This window comes from Sorex araneus, chromosome 1 (genome assembly GCF_027595985.1).
Source record: "Sorex araneus isolate mSorAra2 chromosome 1, mSorAra2.pri, whole genome shotgun sequence".
Taxonomy (NCBI): Eukaryota; Metazoa; Chordata; class Mammalia; order Eulipotyphla; family Soricidae; genus Sorex; species Sorex araneus.
This window is the reverse complement of record NC_073302.1, coordinates 89,181,200-89,201,382: the sequence shown is the minus strand read 5'-3', so window position 1 is coordinate 89,201,382 and position 20,183 is coordinate 89,181,200. Positions and strand designations below refer to the sequence as shown.

The 20,183-nt window shown below is 41.1% G+C and overlaps 1 protein-coding gene and 1 non-coding gene across 2 annotated transcripts in view; both read right to left on the bottom strand.

The window, feature by feature from the left end:
- PRUNE2 (prune homolog 2 with BCH domain) overlaps positions 1 to 9,001 on the bottom strand; it is a 216,883-nt gene extending 207,882 nt beyond the window's left edge. Inside the window, exons 1-2 of the mRNA XM_055123839.1 lie at positions 8,849 to 9,001; positions 4,233 to 4,327 (exon numbers count right to left, since the gene is read on the bottom strand). Coding sequence (XP_054979814.1) covers positions 4,233 to 4,327; positions 8,849 to 8,981 — 228 coding nt within the window. The 5' untranslated portion in view covers positions 8,982 to 9,001. The remainder of the gene's footprint in view (positions 1 to 4,232; positions 4,328 to 8,848) is intronic.
- A 2,283-nt stretch (positions 9,002 to 11,284) lies between these two features.
- LOC129401429 (U6 spliceosomal RNA) lies at positions 11,285 to 11,391 on the bottom strand. Its single transcript, XR_008628340.1, has one exon. It is a non-coding gene; the product is annotated as a U6 spliceosomal RNA (small nuclear RNA).
- Positions 11,392 to 20,183: the final 8,792 nt, after the last annotated feature.

Sequence of the window (20,183 nt, the reverse complement as noted above, 5' to 3'; positions counted from 1 at the left end):
AACCATATGAAATAGAATGGAACTTTTGTATCTTTTCCATAATCATAACTTCCAAGATCTTTCTACAAGATGGGCTATCTCTCACTGATGCAATTGATAGAACTTTAAATTATTTTTTCTTAGACAAATGTAAGGGGAGAGAAAAAAAAGAGAGAGATACACAGTCAAGAGAGAGCACAGACTTCTTCAGAGGAAAAACTGAGAGTACACATCTCAGGTTTAGATGGAAAAGGTCTCCAAAGTGGACGATGAGCCCTGCACGCACTTACAAGACTGATTTGTACTATGACTTCCTTCCTCCAATCTGGCAGGACCAGGATTTCTCTGCATATAGAAAAGTTCACCTAGGCATTGTCCCAGGGGAAAAGGCTTGGGCTCTTTAAAGCCTTTTCATATTCTTAACAGGATCTTTATAGGCTCTAGAAGCTTCTCCTTTACTCAGGGGGCCTACCTTTCTCTGGGTGGAGCCTCAGTTTCTGCATGTGAAGGGTAGTTCATTTTCTCATTCCCAAAGAGCTCTTGAGTTCGGTATTTGCAACTCAAAGGGATGTGATTTTCATGGATAAGGTCTTCCACACTGCACTGTGGCACAGTCCCTTGTGCATCAATTTGCTGGAGCAGGCACCAGGAACGTCTCCATTGTGAGACGTGTTACTGTTTTTTGGCATATCAAATATGCCACGTGTAGCTTGCCAGGCTCTGCCATGCGGGCGGGATACTCTTGGTAGCTTGCCGAGCTCTCCCAGAGGGACAGAGGAATCAAACCTGGGTCAGCCGCATGCAAGGCTAATGCCCTACTCACTGTGCTATTGCTTAAAAGTTTTTTTAATTGAATTACAGTGATACACACAGTTACAAAGTTGTTCATGATTGGGTTTTAGTCATGTAATGTTCCAATACTCGCCCTTCAACAGTGTAACTAATGTAACACTAATGTTTCTAGTTTCCATTAGTCTCCCTTGACCCCTGCCTGACACAACCCCCCTCTCTTTTTCTCTTTTTCTCTCTCTTTTCTTTAGGGCCAATACAGGTAACAAAAGATTATCAGGTATAACCCTTTGCCTACTTTCAACACTCAGGTCCTCTCTAAATTATTATTTCCAACTACAATTGTCTTATTTGCCCCTTCTCTATCCTATCTGCCCTCCGCACCATACACACTCTTGTGACAAACTTCCAATCATTGACCAGTCCTCCAGGCCTGCATATAGTCACATGGCAAGGTCGCTTTTTAAAGCACTGATTTCTCAAAGTCACATGTATTGTGTCTCATATACTAAGCAAAACACTGCAACTCTGTCATTATAAATATTGAATTCACATGTACATCTTTCAGCAACTTGTGAAAGTAAGTTAGTTCTATTATTTAGGAGATATACTAAATCAAAGTGAGAAAAAATGTGTTTCTTAACTTCTTCCATATAATGATGGTCTTGGGACACACCCTTCTGTCTAAGGTAATGGTTTCTATCCCTGTCAAATCAGCACTTGGCTCTGAAAAGCATGCTGTGTATATTGCAAGAAGAATAATTCTTCTTTTCTCAGTGTTTCTACCTAAGAATATCAACTGGGTCAGCAGACAGATTAAAACCCATGACACAACTATGGAATTCTAGAACTGCAGAAGAACACTGAAAAGGTAAGGAATCCTCTTTCCTGGCTTTCTTCATAACATACCACACACAGCTCCCCATTTGAGTCTTTCCACTGACAATGAACACTTTGTAAAGCCACCCACTCCATGTATGGACAGCTGGATAAGCGGCTCTAACTATAAATATGTGGGCCCTGTTTTTTTTCTCTTTCTCTCTCTCTCTCATCTCAACACCCAGTCTTAGTTCTCTGGAAGAAACTGATTAGAAGAAAACAACACAGGTTTCCCTGCAGGCATAGTCAAATGGCCTTACTTTTCTAGCTGATTTATTTACATGAAGAATAAATGAAACACAATCAAATGGGATGAGTCACAGACATAAATATATTTACCAAGCCTCTTCTATGTGTCTAGCACTGTGTCAATAAATAAAAACAGCAAGGAGTCAAAGACATCACCATATTTCCAAAGAGCTTAAAAATATGTCTGCCATGTTAGCTATGTGTAACAAGTTCAAAATTAGTGGAAAACACAGTATATACACAAATCCAAAGTTGTTCATGGAGAATAAATTTGTAAGAGTTCACAGGATGATCCTAAGAATTATAAGTGACATCAGAAGATAGCTGGCTTGTAATCAGCCTTGTTTTGGAGGACAAGTGAGACTTAGAAAATCACACGAAGAATATTTTTTTTTAGAATAGAGCTAGACTTAAAAGAAAATTTGATTGCTTCTCTAAAACATATAAGGTCAGACTGTATTGGGAATTCTAACATTATTTTTAAAAGCAAAGCCCATGGAAATACAAAAAGAAGCTTGACAAGTTAACATCAAATCAAACATGAGCAGAGATGGAAAAACACCACATATCATAGAACAATCTACTGAGAAAATTGAATTCCCTCCTTAACTTAGGGATTTTTTTCAACTGACTGAATAAACAATGTGCATTTTTTCTCTCAAAAAAAAGATGTTACAGAATGTTGTTAAGAAGCTCTTCTCTATTTCTGTCATCTTTAATATGCCCATTATACACAAATAAAAAGCTTTCATCCCACTGATTAGAGTTTAATAAGTGTGTACTCTTTTGTACATGTGCAAATGCCCTTTTTCTTCCTCCCAGAAGATCATATAACCCTTCCAGAGATCTACTTAGCCACCTGATTAATTACTGACCTCTGTGTAAATTACTGTCAAGACTGAAATGATCATTTTATCACTTATTCAGCTAGATAAACATTTACAGTTGAACATTTCTGACAAGCAATTTGTATATCCCTCTAATATAAATGAAGGTGCATTAAAGCTATGGTAAGTCTTTAATAATAAGAGTCCAAAATAATTTGCTAACTACAAACACTTCCCTAAGCAATTACAATATGCTCCGTGTTAATTTAGGAAGGAATTCCAAACAAGGCATTTAAAACCTAATAAGATGCCATTAAATAAAGGGAGAAAAGGGGTGGGGGAGGAAGGGAAAGAAAACCCTAAGGCCTGAACTGGGAGAAATGATTCTCAGAGCTACTGACCCTTGCAAGATCCACACTTTCTCTGGATTTCTAGACACAAAGCACATTTCTAATTGAAGGTGATTATCTAGTTTCTACATCCCAAATTACATTTACTTCTTGCATTGAGTCACATCAATAGCTAATTATATAGAGCATTTATCAATTCGAAAGCCCATGGAATGAAGCAGTATATATCTACCAAGTGTGAGGTCTTTTGTGATAACAATCTGCCTCTAGTACCCATCCATAGGGATATCTGGGCCAAGCTGCATAAGACCAATCAGATGGGAATAAGTTTGACCAAGAAATTTCAGGCAGAAAAAGCATCCAGTTTCTTCTTGAGTTCCCTAAGACATGAACACACATATGCATGGCTACTATATTAATAGAGAACTTCACCATGAGATTGTTTAAATGAAATATAAGATTCTAAAATCTGAAAAGCAAATCCCTATGCAGCTAAACTTGTGTAGGAATTCCTATACATTTCTAATGACTTAAGAGACGTGTTACTCCACACAAGGAAAGCAGCTTGACCAAGGCATGTTAGAGAGAAACCTGTGTGGTTCCATGTCCTCTGTAAAATATGATTTTCTTTAGCTAGGTTAATTAAGATTAACATAAAAGTCATTTAAAACTCCCGAAGTAGGCAAAAGAAAATTTATCAAGGAAACACAAAGACAAGAACAGAATTTACTCAGAGTCATTCATACAATAGATTGGAAGGAGTATCTAATTAATACTTAAATTTTCACCATTGATTACCAAAGTGACGTGTCCGAATGGTTTTCAAATAGTGAAGAGAAAATTATTTTCTTAGAAGTGTTTTATGGACAATGTATGGAGATGCAGAGAAAAAAAGAAAAGGAATGACTAACCATAGTTCATTGCTATCAAACAGTTAATCAACAGACACACTTTCATCTTGGGAATCCAAGTTTGGCATTTTCCACAGACTTAGCTTGATGCCTCCACCCCATACACAAATACTAATACCTTGTACTCCCAGTGAAACAGGTCACAAAGAAGCATGCATAGTGACTGCTTATGCATGCAACAGAACTGGATTCCAGTTATTCAAACTGAAGGTTAACTATTATCACTGAAGAAGTATCTCTATTCTTACCTCAAGGGTCATGTTGACAGTACTAATGGCCACTTTTATTTCTCCATCTGACAGTTCTTTTATATCTTTCAGCATTGCCTGTTCAATATTTAAACCTGTGGAGGAGAGAGAAAAATAATATTAGGGTTGGGAAACTCTTTTTCCTTTCTGTCATATCAAGGGATTACTTAAAGAACTCCTTAATGAGAATGGTGGGCTAGCTTGGTAGTTTAGCAAATGTCTACTGTGTGAGAGGTCCTGAGTGCAATTCCCGAAACTCCATAGCCCCCAAGCACCACCAAATCCCACCAGATCATGGCACAAATTCTGGCATCATCAAGAGTGACTCTGGGCCCCTGGGACTGCAAAAACATTTACCTTACTCATTCAATATTTTTTATCTAATAATATTTCTATTCAAAATAAATGCACACATGCTGAGGAAAATATCACAATGGTAACTGTCTTTATTACTTTGGATTCTTTCTTCTCCTTCCCCTGGCCTCCAAGCCCCCATATATAGCTAAAGTTTCCACAGATCAAATCCGTTAGAAGCTAGCAATCCTCAGGGAATACCAGAGTCCTCAGAAGTTAATCTTCTGGAAGTCTAGGACAGACGTGGATGGAAAAAAAAATGGGGTTGGGGGTGAACGGGGCCAGGAAGACTAGCCATGTAATTTCAAACAGTCGAATTTTGCTTTGAGAATGCTTTTTGATGAATTTGATGTTACTTTATTCAAAATGATCTTATAGTTGTGACCCACAGAACCCTCAAATTACCTTTACAATAATAGCTGTCAATAGGAACCACTGAATTACTAAGATGCTAGAAAGAACAATCCAGATGGTGAAACTATTCAAAACCACATAGTTTTCATCACTGACCAATATGTTCCAGTAAAATGTGGCTTGACATTTAATTTTCATTTTAGGTTGTCACATTTTATTAGGCCTAACTTCTTGGGAACAAGATTTCTAATAAAGCTCAATAAAGCACTTATGTCCTCACCAGATGCATGTTTAGACATGAGAGACAGAATTGTGTCAGTCACTGACATATGGGAAATAGAAAGCTACTGAATCTGTTTAGTTGGTCCAAGTATTTAAACACCATAATCTATCATACTGAAACATTTATGGGATATATTGTGGCATTAAAAAGGTTAGTGTGGGGCCTGGAGATAGTACTGAGGTTAAGGTACATGCTCTAGTTTGAATTCTCAGCACCACATATGACTACCAGAGTGCCAGGAATCACTCCTGAGCATGGAGTCAGAAAAAGCTCCAGAGAACCACAGAAGTGCTGTTTAAACCCTGAACTCTCTTCCCCATCCTCACCCTCCACAAAAAGTTTGGTCTGACATGGCTCAACCTTTACCAACATGTTAATAATCTCTTATACAAGGGTTTAATGTCTCTGTGGGTAAGGTGCCACCAGCAGGTCAACCTGTACCTGCGGGGCGAGTGCATGAGCAGCCTGATGGTGCCTTCAGGCTTCCTGATACCCCAAAATTGCCACTGTGCCTTTGGCCAGACCCCAACAACTTGGGTCCATGTTTACCAAAAAATTAAATGGCCAAAAGTTAGGTATGCCTAGAAAGAGATCAAAAGTCACACAGTTAGGGCTGGTGGTGCAGCCCGACTTGGGCAAGCAGGTGTGCCCTGCAGCGCATAAGCCAATAGCTTATTTCTCTGGAAAAGATGGAAACAAGGGCCACGATCCAGAGACACATAGAAGAATCTCCAAACTGAGCAGCTCTCTGCAGAGATGCCTCCGGACTCTAAGCCAGGTCCATTTCACTGGGTGCCTCAGACGGGGGCAGGCATCGTCCCTCCACCTGCCCGTTAAGAACCCCGGCAGCCGCCAACTTCCAGAGCCCAATGAGAAGTGCAGGTACATGGGTTCAGTGACACAAACTCCAGGCCTCAAGGGATAGGGGATGGAAAGAGAGGGATGGATAGACTCTCTCATTCCTGCGCCCCCATGGGACCCTGGAGGTCACACCCACACACTGCCTCTAGTTGCTACTTAAGCTCCTTAATGGTCATGATCCAGAGACACACAAAAGAATCTCCGAACCAAGCAGCTCACTGCAGAGATTTCTCCAGACCCAATTATCTAAAATTTTAGAATTCCAGGAGCGACATCTTATGCTATTCATAACAAGCAATACAAAAAGAGTGTAGGGGAGATTGTCTGCCATAGAGGCAGGGGGAGGGCAGGGGGGGATATCAGGGACCTCGGTAGTGGAAGATGTGCACTGGTGGAGGGTGGGGTGATCAATCATTATATGACTGAAACTCAAACAGGAAAGCTTTGTAACTATATCTCATTGTAATTAAAAATAATAATAATAAAATAAAGTTAATATTCTGAATTTTTAAAAAGTAATGTGGAGTTCAGGCCCAATTCAATCAGTTTAATCAATGGCTGAATAAATAGCAGTACTCCAACATAAAAATAAAAGAAAAAAGAAAAAAAAAGAGTTTACTATCTCCAGGGTGAGACAACAATCTTCACATACTTTCCTCTAAGGAAACCCTTTTGGATCATTTTTAGTGTATTATTCATAATGAGCAATACAAAATAAATTATTTAGGATCAGCCTTTGAGGAAGAATTGTGTGGTGGTGAGAAAATCCGAAATAATGGTGGTAGGAAGGTATAATGGTGGCAGATTTGTGCTGGAATATTGAAGGTAGTAGATTATTGTGAACAACTTTATAAAAATTAAGAGTGTACAACAGGAAAAATTGAGTGGGGCAATAGTACAGCAGATATGGCATACATCTTGCATGTAGTTGACCAAGTTTCTATCTCTGCCACCCCATCTCTCCCAAGCCTTCCAGGAGTGATCTGTGAGCACAGAGCTGGGAGTAAGCCCTGAGCACCGCTGTATGTGCCCCCTGTCCCCACATGCCGGACATGGCTGCATGGCCATCCTGTTGCTACACACCTGCAGATGTTCACACCTGAGCAAGGTCACTCTAGGCCTCTAGGACTGCTATAAAAATTCCACCTTGTTCCTTCTATTCGTGAATGAATCTGCACTCGAGCACATTTCCTCAGCCTCCCAGCTCCATGTCCCCCATGATGCCAGCGTCTCTTTTCCTGATAGTTTCCTCAGGCCACCAGGGCCTCCAGATTCGGAGCTGCCTTCTATCTTCTGTACTGGCAACTATTTGCCAAGGAGCAGCACAACCCCACTGGCAGTGTTGCTGCCTTCTGGGATATCCACACTTCTGCTGGGGCTGACTTCTAGCTCCCTACCCAACACTAACCAACTCATTGGTTAGTTCCAAGGCTTTAACATCAGCTCCGGGAGCTGAAGAACAAGTTCCAACACATGACTGCACTCCATGACAGGGAGAATGCAAGGCCTAAGGTCAGAGTTCCCCAGAGCTCCCTGGTGGGATCAGGGTCGGGTATCTCAGAGCTAAGTGACTGAACAAAGCAGTGGCTTCTCCTGGCAGTGCTTTCTGAAATCACCTGCTCTGCCCCTGACTCTGTCCCTGGGGATTCCAAGCTAAAGAAGAATATCATATACCTTAATGATAGACCGTCGAGGTTTCCTTCCTGGCCTTGCCACTTGCCAGTTGTATATGTGATGACAGGAAAGCAATAAAGGCTTTGGGGAGGAGGATGGAATTCATAGTTCTAGAAATCAAGGATGATCATAGCGCCTGACTTGGGGTTGTTTTGAGGATTTAGGAAGATCGTCCACTAAAATTTGCACCATCAGACCTTGAGGGATTAGAGCCTCAGTAAATTATTATTATTATTATTATTATTATTATTATTATTATTATTATTATTATTATCTGTCATCCCATTGATCAACAATTTGCTCGAGCGGGCACCAGTAAGGTCTCCATTCGTCCTAGCCCTGAGATTTTAGCAGCCTCTCTTTACTTGTCTTTCCCAACAGTGTCCCATTGAAAGCTCTTTCAGGGTCAGGGGAATGAGACCCATCATTGTTACTGGTTTTGGCATATGAATACACCACGGAGAGCTTGCCAGCCTCTGCCGTGTGGGCAGGATGCTCTCAGTACCTTCCCAGCTTCTCTGAGAGGGAGAACTAGGCTATGAGAGATTGCATGGCTATGAATGTGGCCTCCCACTTCTGGGAGCTTCGTTTTATAGTCTCTGGACTTTGCCATATTATTATTATTATTATTATTATTATTATTATTATTATTATTATGGCACAATAAAACAATTGATCCAGGAAATCCACATGCTTAAAAGATCTCAAATTTGAGAACAATTTGATCTGCCTCATTCTTTTCACCCGCATTTCTTTCCTAAACTAATTGATTTACAAAATCCCATTGTGTTTGACATTGCCCCTGCCACACTCTCAAAATAGAACCCTCACAGCACAGGGACCCCATGGAATGATGCATCTGTGACTCCACCAGCATCCTGACATGAGGGCCTCGGAGGACAGGCTGCAGTGCTGTCAGCCCACAATCTGTGCCTGATCACCCTCCACCAGCAGAGAAGCACGCAAAGGCTCCCTCTCCTTCACCTCAGTCTCCCGGCAGTACCTCCCCCTCCTCCCCTCACACCCCTCCCCCTGCACAAAGCTGCCCTCCTCAGCATCGGGGTACAGTGCTGAGGGCCATGTCACTCACCCTGAGCCCCAAGCTGGGTCTCCTGCAGGATGCTGATAATGTCTTCTCTCGGAGGCAAGCTAGGAAATTTTTCTTCCAGGATAGAGAGAATTTCCTCCTGCTTCTCAGAGAGCTTCCCAGAGTCCATGGTCATGCACTTGAAAAGGATGCTGCCTGGAAAATACGGGAGGAACAGCAAGTCAGAGAAGGGACCAGGAAAAAAATTCATGTTTTCTGCCTTCTCCATCTCTGCTTCCCCTTCCACTTTCCTGATGACACCAGGTTCCTCTGCCATGTAGTATTTGAGAGAATTTTTTCCCAAATGCTCAGAGAAAATTTGTTCTGTCTCATACTTCTCTAAAAATTCATCTCCACACCATCATGGACGCTTGAATATTCTATGGCACAGTGTTGGTTTTAAATCATTTCAAATTGATCATTAATGTTGCACTATTTTAAAACAGTGACTATCATATTTAAATTATTTCTCTCAAGAGACCTCAGAAAAGGGAACGGATAGATAGTACAGTGGGTAGGGTACTTGCCTTACACTCAGCCAATCTGGATTTGATTCCTAACATTCCCTCTGACTCCTGAGGGCAGATCCAGGAGTAAGTCCCGAACACCACAGACGTGGCAAAAAAAGGGAAAAAAATCACAGAAAAGCTTTCTTTACCCACTTCGCTCATTAGAACTTCTTTCTTTTTAAAAAGATTTTTTAATCTATTTATTTTCCTTATGTTAACATTTTATTTTTAATTTTTTAAAGATTTTAGTATTGAATCACTGTGAGATGGACCCTTACAAAGCTGCTCATGATGAGGTTTTAGTCATACAGTATTCCAACACCCATCCCTCTGCCAGTGTACATTTCCCACCACCAGCGAGTATCCCCAGTTTCCCCCTCACTCCCGCCATCACCTTTTACCCCATCCTGCCTCTATGCAGACTCTTTCTCTCTCTGTCTCTCTGTCTCTCTCTGTCTCTCTCTCTCTCCTTTTGGGCATTGTGGTTTGCAGTACAGATACTGAAAGGTTATCTGTATCTACCTACTTCTAACACTCATTTCTTGCCCAGCGTGATCATTTCCAGTGATTATTGTCAAACTGACCCTTTCTCTATCTTACCTACCCTCGGCCCCACACGTATTTGTGGTTGATTCCAACCATTGACCAGTCCTCCTACTCCTGAGAACCTCCTCTTTCTTATTCTAGTTATATGTTTATTTAATTACTCACAAGTTAGATCTAAATCCTAAATTCCAGTTCTGCAGAAATATGCTGAAATAAATGGTAGGCCTCTTACAAGCTCCAGGACTTCCTATGTATAGCCTCGCCTTGAAATGACAAAGTCACCATCTGTCACATCTCCTGGGTCCTGCCCTAAGCCCAGGTTAATGTGGAATCTCAGGGGAAAGAGTTTAGTGTAATGAATGAATGATTAAACTTTCTTTAAAAAAACAAACTTAGGACTAATCAAGATTTCAACATCTCTACAACTTTTAGTGTGGCCTTGATGAAAGCCATTGTGGGCAGAGAAAATTAGGTAGAAAAGGTATAAGAATGTTAAAAGAATAATGAAGCAAGAAAAGGAAATGGTGGTACACAATTTTGGCATCTATCCTGAGATCTAAAGATCCGATCTACATGCACCATTAAACACCCTAAAAAATCACCGCAAAGTATTCAACTTCCCATTTGCCCCCTTTGATATAACACTTTTATCTTTGATAGTTTCATTTTATTTATGTTCTTAAAATGGTTTTTGTCTTGCACACAGCTGACCTGGGTTCTTTCCTACTTGGTTCCCGGACCATGGAAATGATCCCTAAGCAGAGAACCCTAAGCCCCACCAGCTGCAGTCCCCAACAACCAACAAACCAAACTTCTCTCCAGCCCTCTATCTGCTCATTTTTTAAAGCTACACTAATTTTCACAACTTATAAGATACATTGGAATCAATAAATGAATTGTTTCATCATAACAGAAAGTAAATATTGCCAAATTTATTTCGAACATTCTGCATTCATTCCTTCAGCAAACAATTATGCCAAGGTTCATGGGATGTCAGGGAAATGGCAAAAGATCACTGGATGTGAGAGGTCCATGGTATGTTATATAATCAGAATTATTAAATTACTAATTTTTCATTATCTCTTATATTTTTATTGCAGTTTAGATAACAGGGCTGTAATAATGATAACATTGATAGCTTTTTTTAAAAAAAAAACGATAGTTCCTTAATGAAAGAAGTTTGATTTACAAAATTGAGTTTTAGGACAAAGTTATGGACAGTTGAAATTTAGGTATATAATATTTCAACACCAATCCCACCACCAGTGTCAACTTTCTCCTACCAGTGTCCCTATGCTCCATCCCTCCCCTTACACACACACCTTCCCCCCACCTACCCACTACCTGTCACCTTGGCAAGCACATTACAAAGTTCAGTGGTTGCAAAAATAAGGAACAGTTCATAAATTTGCAAGTAATACTTGCTCAGGAGTCATAATAGTTTTCTTTGTATCTTTGCAATTTTAGTGTGTGTGCTGCCAAAGAGAGCACAGTTTTTGTTTCGATGAACAAAGTCACTGCACCTCACCTCATCCAAGAGCCTACACCACCCTGCATGCTGGTCAGCTTCTCCCACTCCCCTCAGCTCTGCTGCTTGATAAACTCATATTTGTAACCCAATGCCAAAGGTTTTACTTACAGAATGATAGTTTTGTACTTACTAAACTACATTTTTAGAATAAAAGTAACTAACAAGCTAATGGGGATAGAAATGTAATAACTAAAACATGTTGCTTAAAAGCAGGAAAGGAATAAGAGGAAAGAGGAGAAATGTGACACAACTAGAAACAAACGACAAAATGAAAAATTTAAATTTCAGTGCAAGAGCAATTACACCAAAATCAAGAGAAAATGAGTGGCAAGTACAGAGTTATGGTGTTGTAAAATACAAATGTTCTACAGCTCTGTTGCACAACAGTTTATGTATATGTGTATATATACATATATATCTTTAACAGTACTAAACTGTACACTAACATGGTTAAGATAACAAATTTGATGTTCCCTTTTTTCCTTTACAAAAGAAAGTATGTATTTATATTATAAGAAAAAAAAGATCACACTTAATTTTAAAAGCCAGAACATCAGCAGACTGCTTACAGGATCATAACTTATATGCAGTGATTTAAAAGTACAGTAATAGAAAAAGAGAAAACATACTAATATCAAAATTGTAGGCAATAAAACAAGAAAATTTACTTGATGTTAAGTCAAATATTTTATTATTATTATGGGGTCAACACTTGAGAAGACATATCAATCTTAAATTTCTATTTCTTTTTTTGCTTTTTGGGTCACACCTGGTGATTCATAGGGGTCACCCCTGGCTCTGCACTCAGGAATTACCCCTGGCGGTGCTCAGGTGACCATATGGGATGCTGGGAATCGAACCCAGGTCGGCCGCGTGCAAGGCAAATGCCCTACCCACTGTGCTATCACTCCAGCCCCTTAATTTTTTTTTCTTTTTTAAAAATTTATTTATTTTTTAATTAGTGAGTCACAGTGAGGGTACAGTTACAGTACAGATTCACACATTTTTGTTCTTGTTTTTCCCTCATGCAATGTTCAAGAGCCCATCCCTCCACCAATGTCCATTCTCCACCAGCAATGAACCCAGTATCCCTCCCACCCCCCAGTCCCATCCCCCTGCCCCACTCAGCCTCTGTGTCAAGGCATTCCAATTTGATATCTCTTTCCTTTTGGGTGTTGTGGCCTGAAATAGGGGTATTGAGTGGTCATCCTGTTCAGTCTCTAGTCTACTTTCAGCACGCATCTCCCTTCCCGTGCAGGATCTCCAGTCACATATTACTTGGTGTTTCCTTCTCTTTCTGAAGCCCCTTAAATTTCTATATACTAATAGCATACATCCAAATTAAAGAATATTGAAAAAAATAAAAAATAAAGAGATAACTATGTAGTGGGGATTTTGTTAATCAATTTATTTTTAATTGAATCACCATAAGATACACAGTTACAAAGTTTTTTATGATTGGGTTTTAATCATACAATGTTCTAACACCTATCCCTAATAAGTAGCGGGAACTTTTTCAATATGGTCTCTGAGGAGTCATCCAGGGCCTCCTGTATGCAAGGCACTGACTCAACTACTTAGAAGGACCAAACATGATGACCTCTCAGTATGTGCATTGCAAATCAAAATGCCCAAAATTAGAGAGAGTATGGGGAATATTGTCTGCCATGGAGGCAGGAAGAGGGTGGGAAAGGTGGGGGTATACTGGAGATATTTGTGGTGGGGAATGTGCACTGGTGGAGGGATGGATGTTTGATCATTGTGTGATTATAACCCAAACATGAAAGCTTGTAACTATATCTCACGGTGAATCAATAAAATTTAAAAAAAAAAAGGAAACAGAATCCTTTCCAACAACTGCTATAGAGGTCGACATTCGCCTATTACCTAAAGCAGAGAGAAATGTTATTAGACTACAGACTTATATCTCCAATGAATATTGATGCAAAAATCCTCAACAAAATCTTAGCAAATCAAATCCAACAACATATAAAAGGATCATATATGATGACAAGTGTGATTCATCCTAGGGATGCAAGGATGGTTCAAATTAGGAATGGGACAATGGCGAGATTCTATTTAACACCAAACAGTAGTATTATTCAAGGAACAGCAATAAATCAGCAACAAACCAAGCAAGAGAAATGAAAGTAGCAAGTTAATATTTGGAAGCTGTGAAATGAGATTGAGAAGCTAGAGACTGCTCACTGTGTAAAAACACAAAAAAGAAAATGAAAGGGGCGTGGCGAGGAGAGGAGCACCTCGCCCCACCGGGCACTGGGCACAGGGCAGCGGCGCTGTCTCTCCTGCCACCCGAGTTCAGTAGTCTCCAGCCACTTCCCCCACCCTGGGGAGGCTGATGGCGATGATGAAGCAGGCGAAGGAAGGAATGGAGGCCAGGTTGGTTGGTCTCAGTTGCAGTTTATTCCATTCCCATCTCCATTCTCCTGTGAGTCTCCTCCTGCTTCTTCCCCCATGCTACTTCATTCTCCTTCTCCTCTGGATCTGGATCTTGGTTTAGCTTCTCCAGATCTCACACTGGGACTCGCCCTGGGACTGGCCAGGGACAGGCCCCGGGACTGGCCCTGGAACTGACCCTGAGACTGACCAGGACTCCCCCCAGCCCACTCTTTCAGCCTAGTTAAATCCCCAAGCATGAGGGGTTGGGGCTTACACATAGTGTGGTCACAATCAATAGGGTAAATTTCTTTCCCTCAGGGGATGCTCCTTCTAGGACAGATATTCTTTCAGGAGGACACCCACCCAAGAGCGGAATCCCATGGGTGTGTTTCTCCTCTCCTTGTCCAACTAACATATAAGTATTCATATTATTAATCATTTTGTATAGACATAGCAAGAGATGCATTAAGCTCATAGAGTTGCTCTCCTGGGGTCATCTCAATCTCAGACTACAGTGCTCAGGCCAGATTAGTCTTTCCTATCCCTAGCAGGGTCCTAGTCTCATCATTACTTTTGGATCATGACATGACATGTCCATGACCAATCTCTTAACATATAGTTAAGCATTAGGCACTTTGGCCAGGCCCATCTTGATGCCAGGGTAGCACATAACTCACCGCTTGCCCTGGGTCCGTCCAGTCTCTCATCGGGACCCTGCTTTTGGGGGTGCTAGGAAGTAAGGGCAGCTGAGGCTTAAGTCGAGAAAGCAGATGCCCAGGAGTGAATAATATTTGAAGCCAATTAAATCCCATGTTACCAAAGCATATTAACAACTGTCTTTCTTTGTCCATACAAAAATGATATTGTTTTAAAGTGAACTGTTCAAAAGACATAAGGAGTGGAGAAAGCCAGTATTAACTTACAATACAAGTTCACTGTCCTAGCAAGGTCTGACCTTACAAATTAACAGAGTCTGATTAGGGGAAGAGCTGAATGACTAGTTGGGGAAGGGAGCATAGAAGTGATTACATATAGACAAAGGAGTGGGAGTGACTCGGGAGCACTTTGATGGGTGTGACTGATATACCTAAGCTCCTAGTGGCAAGGGGAGCAGGATATACCAATGTAGTCTAGAATTGTTTAGAGATTATTACCAGATAAGCCCAAACTCTGTGGCAAGGGAGAAAGGACAAACCAATGATATCCAACAGCCCACGAATGTACAAATCAGTTTATTACTGGTGCCTGTTGCCTTCATCCTCAATGGAGGTGCTCTCCCTCTCTAGCAGAGTTGAGGGGAAAGGTCCTCAGTTGGTCAATGGCCTTCCTGCCCAGATGTTCTCCAGTCTAGCCCCTCTTTCACCGTTTCCAAATTAGTGCTTTGGTTTGAAGCCAAAAACTTAAAGGAAAGAAAGAGCTAAAACTGTTTTCCTCATAGCTAGTGCAGAATGTATGTAAAATCTCTGAATAGCTACAGATGAGATTCAAGTCACAAGAACAAAGGGGTATGGTGTCACTAGCAGGTCAACCTGTACCTGCAGGGCAAGTGCCTTCAGACTTCCTGATACCCCAAAATTGCTGCTGTGTCTTTGGCCAGACTCCAACAACTTGGGGCCAAGTTTACCAGGAAATTAGATGGCAAAAAGTTAGGTATGTGGTAGCCACACCCACAAACCACCTCAGGCTCAGCTATACAAGCTCATTTATTGGCTTTATTTCAGAGACCCATAACTCTCGAAAGAGATCAAAAGCTGCAGTTAGGGCCGGTGGTGCACGTGGCGAGTGGGAGCACCCTTCAGGGAATAAATAAGCCAATAGTTTATTTCTCTGGAAAAGATGGAAACAAGGGCCATGATCCAGAGACACACAAAAGAATCTCAGAACTCAGCAACTTGCTGCAGAGATGCCTCCGGACCCTAATTATCTAAAATTTTAGAATTCCAGGAGCAACACCTTATGCTATTCATAACAAGCAATACAAAAATAGTATGGGGGGTTCTCCGCCCAGATGAGATCTGGAGCAGCCGCTCACAACACGGCCCCTCTGCTCCTTAAAGACTATGATCCGGGAGGTCTACTAATCCATTTTGGCACCCAGCGGCTTCTTATAGAAATGCATCTAGACTGTGAACTGAGCTACAACCCCATGCCGCCCAGGGAGGGGGAAGGATTTTCTCTCTCAACACTTCTTTCTACAGGGGAGATGGCAGCGGCAGCAGCAGCAGGAATGCCCATGTGGCATCCACCATCTTCTAGAACTCACAACCCAGAGGAATGAGTTTGCAGTGATATGTCTTGAAGGAAATCATGGGATGGGGCTTTTACCGGCATGGTCTCCACCCAGATGAGATCCAGAGCAGCCGGGCACAACATGGCCCCTCTGCTCCTTAAAGACTATGATCCGGGAGGTCTACTAACCCATTTTGGCACCCAGCGGCTTCTTATAGAAATGCATCTAGACTGTGAACTGAGCTAAAATAACAGCTCGGCTGCACGAGCTCATATAATCTTCACTCTCAGCAATGGAAAACAAATTATCAAATGATGCCTTTTCAGCAGATTTGATTGTTGGGGGGAAATTCCAAATAATAATAGAGAGTTCTCTGTTGAAATATTGAATGTAGTCAAAGTATAGAGAGAATAAAGTGAAGATCATTAGCCACTCAGGTGGAGGGGGGAGGGAGATATATTGGGGTTCTTGGTGGGGGAATAGGTGTACTAGTGAAGGGATGGGGGTTTGATCATTATATGACTGAGATTTAAACCTTAAAGCTTTGTAACTTTTGTCACGGTGATTCAATAAAATAAAAATTAAAAAAAAAAGAGTATGGGGGAGATTGTCTGCCATAGAGGCAGGGGGAGGGGTGGGATGGGGGATACTGGGAAACTTGGTGGTGGAAGATGTGCACTGGTGGAGGGCTGGGTGTTAGATCATTGTATGACTGAAACTCAAACAGGAAAGCTTTATAACTATCTCATGGTAATTAAATAATAATAATAATAATAATAATAACAAAATTAACATTCTGAATTTGGAAAAAGTAATGTGGATTTCATGCCCACTTCAATCAGCTTAATTAATGACTGAATAAATAGCAGTACTTCTACATTAAAAAAAATAGAAGTACATTTAGTGGGATTGAAAGTCCACAATACAAAATCTGTTCATCTATGACCATAATTAGAAAGCAAAGTGTAAAAAGCCTTTAAAATTGTAATAGCATCAAAACATAAAACATGAAGAAATCCCACAAAAAAAATGTGTGTGGCTGACAGTCAGACTGAGAATCTGATCTCTTTCATTCAGGGATCTTTATTCTCACCTTCTTTTCTTTTCCCTTCATTGTAGCTATTTCAATATTCAAGAGTCTGACATTTCAATACAGTGATAGCTGGGGGTTGGGGGGAAGAGGGGTGGCAGTTGGCAGCAGAGATTACAACAGTAATGCCACTGGGATCACATTGAAGGTAGCATATCCCATTGTTCATCGATTTGCTCGAGCGGGCACCAGTAATGTCTCCATTGTGAGGCTTGTTGTTGCTGTTTTGGCATATTATCGAATACGCCATGGGTAGCTTGCCAGGCTGGCTGTGAGCACTCAAGGTATGGGACCAGAATTCTACAAATGAGCCACATTCCCAATCCCTCATTTGGGATTTTGATACTCAAATATGTGAAACCAAAAAGTAGTGTTCAGAAATCAATGTAATAGCAGTACTCCTGCATTAAAAAAAAGAAGTCAATTTAACAGTTACTGAGTGAAGCAGAGTCCTACAGAATAATTCAATGAAAAGAGATTGCTGCCACTGGCTGATGGCCAACTGTGATTTGCCAATTAGCAAGGAGATGAACTGGCCAGAAAAACAATCCAATGGATAGGGCATTTGCCTTGCACACGAATGACCTGGGTTCAATCCCCAGTGCTGCAAATGGTCCTGAACATGGCCTGGAGTGATTCCTGAACACAGAGCCAGGAGGAAGCCCTGAACAGAGCCAGGTGGCCTAAAACCATCCCCCTCTCCCCCCAAAAAGGAAAAGTAAAGAAAACAGGAGATGAAATGAAGATGGCAGGAAATAACTCTTGAAAGATGCTCACCTGTCCTTATTACTGCATTAGGAAGATTATAGCCCAACTTAGAGGTACTTCTGTTACTACTTCTTGTTTGAGATCTATTTAGTAACATATTCCACTAAAGTTTCAGGGCTGGAGAAAAGCACAGCAAGTATTGCATGCAATCAGCCTAGGTTCTCTCTCTGGCATCCCTTATGGTTCTCCCAAGCACCACCAGGAGTGGTTCCTGAGTACAAAACCAGAAATGAGCCCTGAGCACTGCCAGGTGTAACCCAAAATTCTAAATTTGAAAAAATAATATATCATTATCAGTTAACAGAACCTCTTATGAAAATCAAACCAGATTTTTTTTTTGCCTTTTGAGTCACACCTGGCGATGCACAGGGGTTACTCCTGGCTCTGCACTCAGGAATGACTCCTGGCAGTGCTCAGGGGACCATATGGGATGCTGGGAATCGAACCCGGGTCGGCCGCGTGCAAGGCAAACGCCCTACCCGCTGTGCTATTGCTCCAGCCCCTCAAACCAGATTTTTAAAGTAAAATTTACTTCCAGAAAATTCTGCAGTTTTAAAAGAATATGAACGCCATGCCCGTGTTTAAGGCATCTCAGCTATTCATAGGCCAGCAAAGAAAGCAATTATAGCAAAACAGTAACAAACATTTCACTAATTAGAAAAATGAGTCAACCAAAATATTCTTTGTTGGAAATAATGGAGAAATGCAGGTCCTTTTGCCAAAAGCAATCGCAGTACATTAATATTAAACATGATCTAATGAAGTCAGAAGTTGTTTGGGGAAAACACGCACCGCTCTACAGGCATATTTCACATGATAAAGTCTTAGTGAAAAAGAAGGGATTTAAACTCTCCTTGTTTCACCTGGGATTTATTTTTTTTCACACCAACATTTAAAAATTAAATAATTAATATAAAAACGGGGCCGGAGCGATAGCACAGCGGGTAGGGCATTTGCCTTGCACGCAGCCGACACGGGTTCGATCCCCGGCATCCCATATGGTCCCCCAAGCACCGTCAGGAACAATTCCTGAGTGCAAAGCCAGGAATAACCCCTGAGCATTGCTGGGTGTGACCCAAAAAGAAAAAAAAAAAGTTAATACAAAAAGAGCGAAGGAGTAGGTGAAAGAGAAAGAGGAATAAAGAAAAGAAAATTTACCTTAGCTCACATTTTTTTATTTTGCCTGAAAGGGATGTGTGTGTGTGTGTGTGTGTGTGTGTGTGTGTGTGTGTGTGTGTATGGAGAGAGAGAGAGAACAAGGGTATTCAAGTGGTCAATAATATTGTATTTTAAACTTCAAATTTAAGAATAAAGATAATCTTCACCTGTCCCAGGAAACAGCTTATCTCTCTGATTCAGGAACTGCTCTAGTTGTAGATCTAGCAGGGAAAAAAAAATATTTCTCTCTGCTGATCTCAACTCAGGCCCTCCCTGAGTAAAGAGCAGCGGACAGTCTATGCTTGTTCTTGGACTTTATGAGCCTCTGGGGAGATGGATGATTCACTCTCTGGGCAAGAGAGAAGGAGGAAAAAAAAGAAAAAGAAAAATAGGCTGGCCCTGTTCCTTTCCTGTTTGACCTCCTTAAAAGGAGCTTTTGAAGCGATTAGTCCAGGCCACTAAAATAGCAAGCAACATAGACTCATTCCCTGCCCCCCAGCCCCTTAAATAGAGTTCAAATGAAACTACCAACAAAAAAAAAGAGGGAGTGTGTTTCTTAAAAACTTAGGGCATTGTTTCCCCACATTGTAGTTAAAAATAATTGCTACTTCCCCCCCACACCCCACTATCTGTGTGGTGGTTCTGTCAAGATCTTTCACAAATAAAAGTGAAATGTCTTCCAGGGGAAATGTGGTCTTAATTGAAACATGCCTGATAATCAGAAACCTGTGTCTCATCACCACTAGCAGCTTCCCTACATACACACGCATACACACACACATATGCACACGCATATGCACACACACACAAATATACGTGAACACACATAAAGCCCCCATATAACATTCCAGAATTTAATGGGCCTTAAATGTGTCAGTACTTAACTAGTACACATCTCAAGGGAAATAAAAGAACCCAGGCTGAAGAGACTGGCAGGGCAATAATCATCCAATTTTGATGCAAACCCAGGATCACACCAGACACTGACTTTAGGTTACTATGACTGCATGGGACTTTGGATAGCTTCAAGTTATAGCTTGCAGCTAGCTTGAAAATGCTAAGAAAATCTCAGAAGCAGAGAGTAGCATGGTTAGGAGAGGAAAATA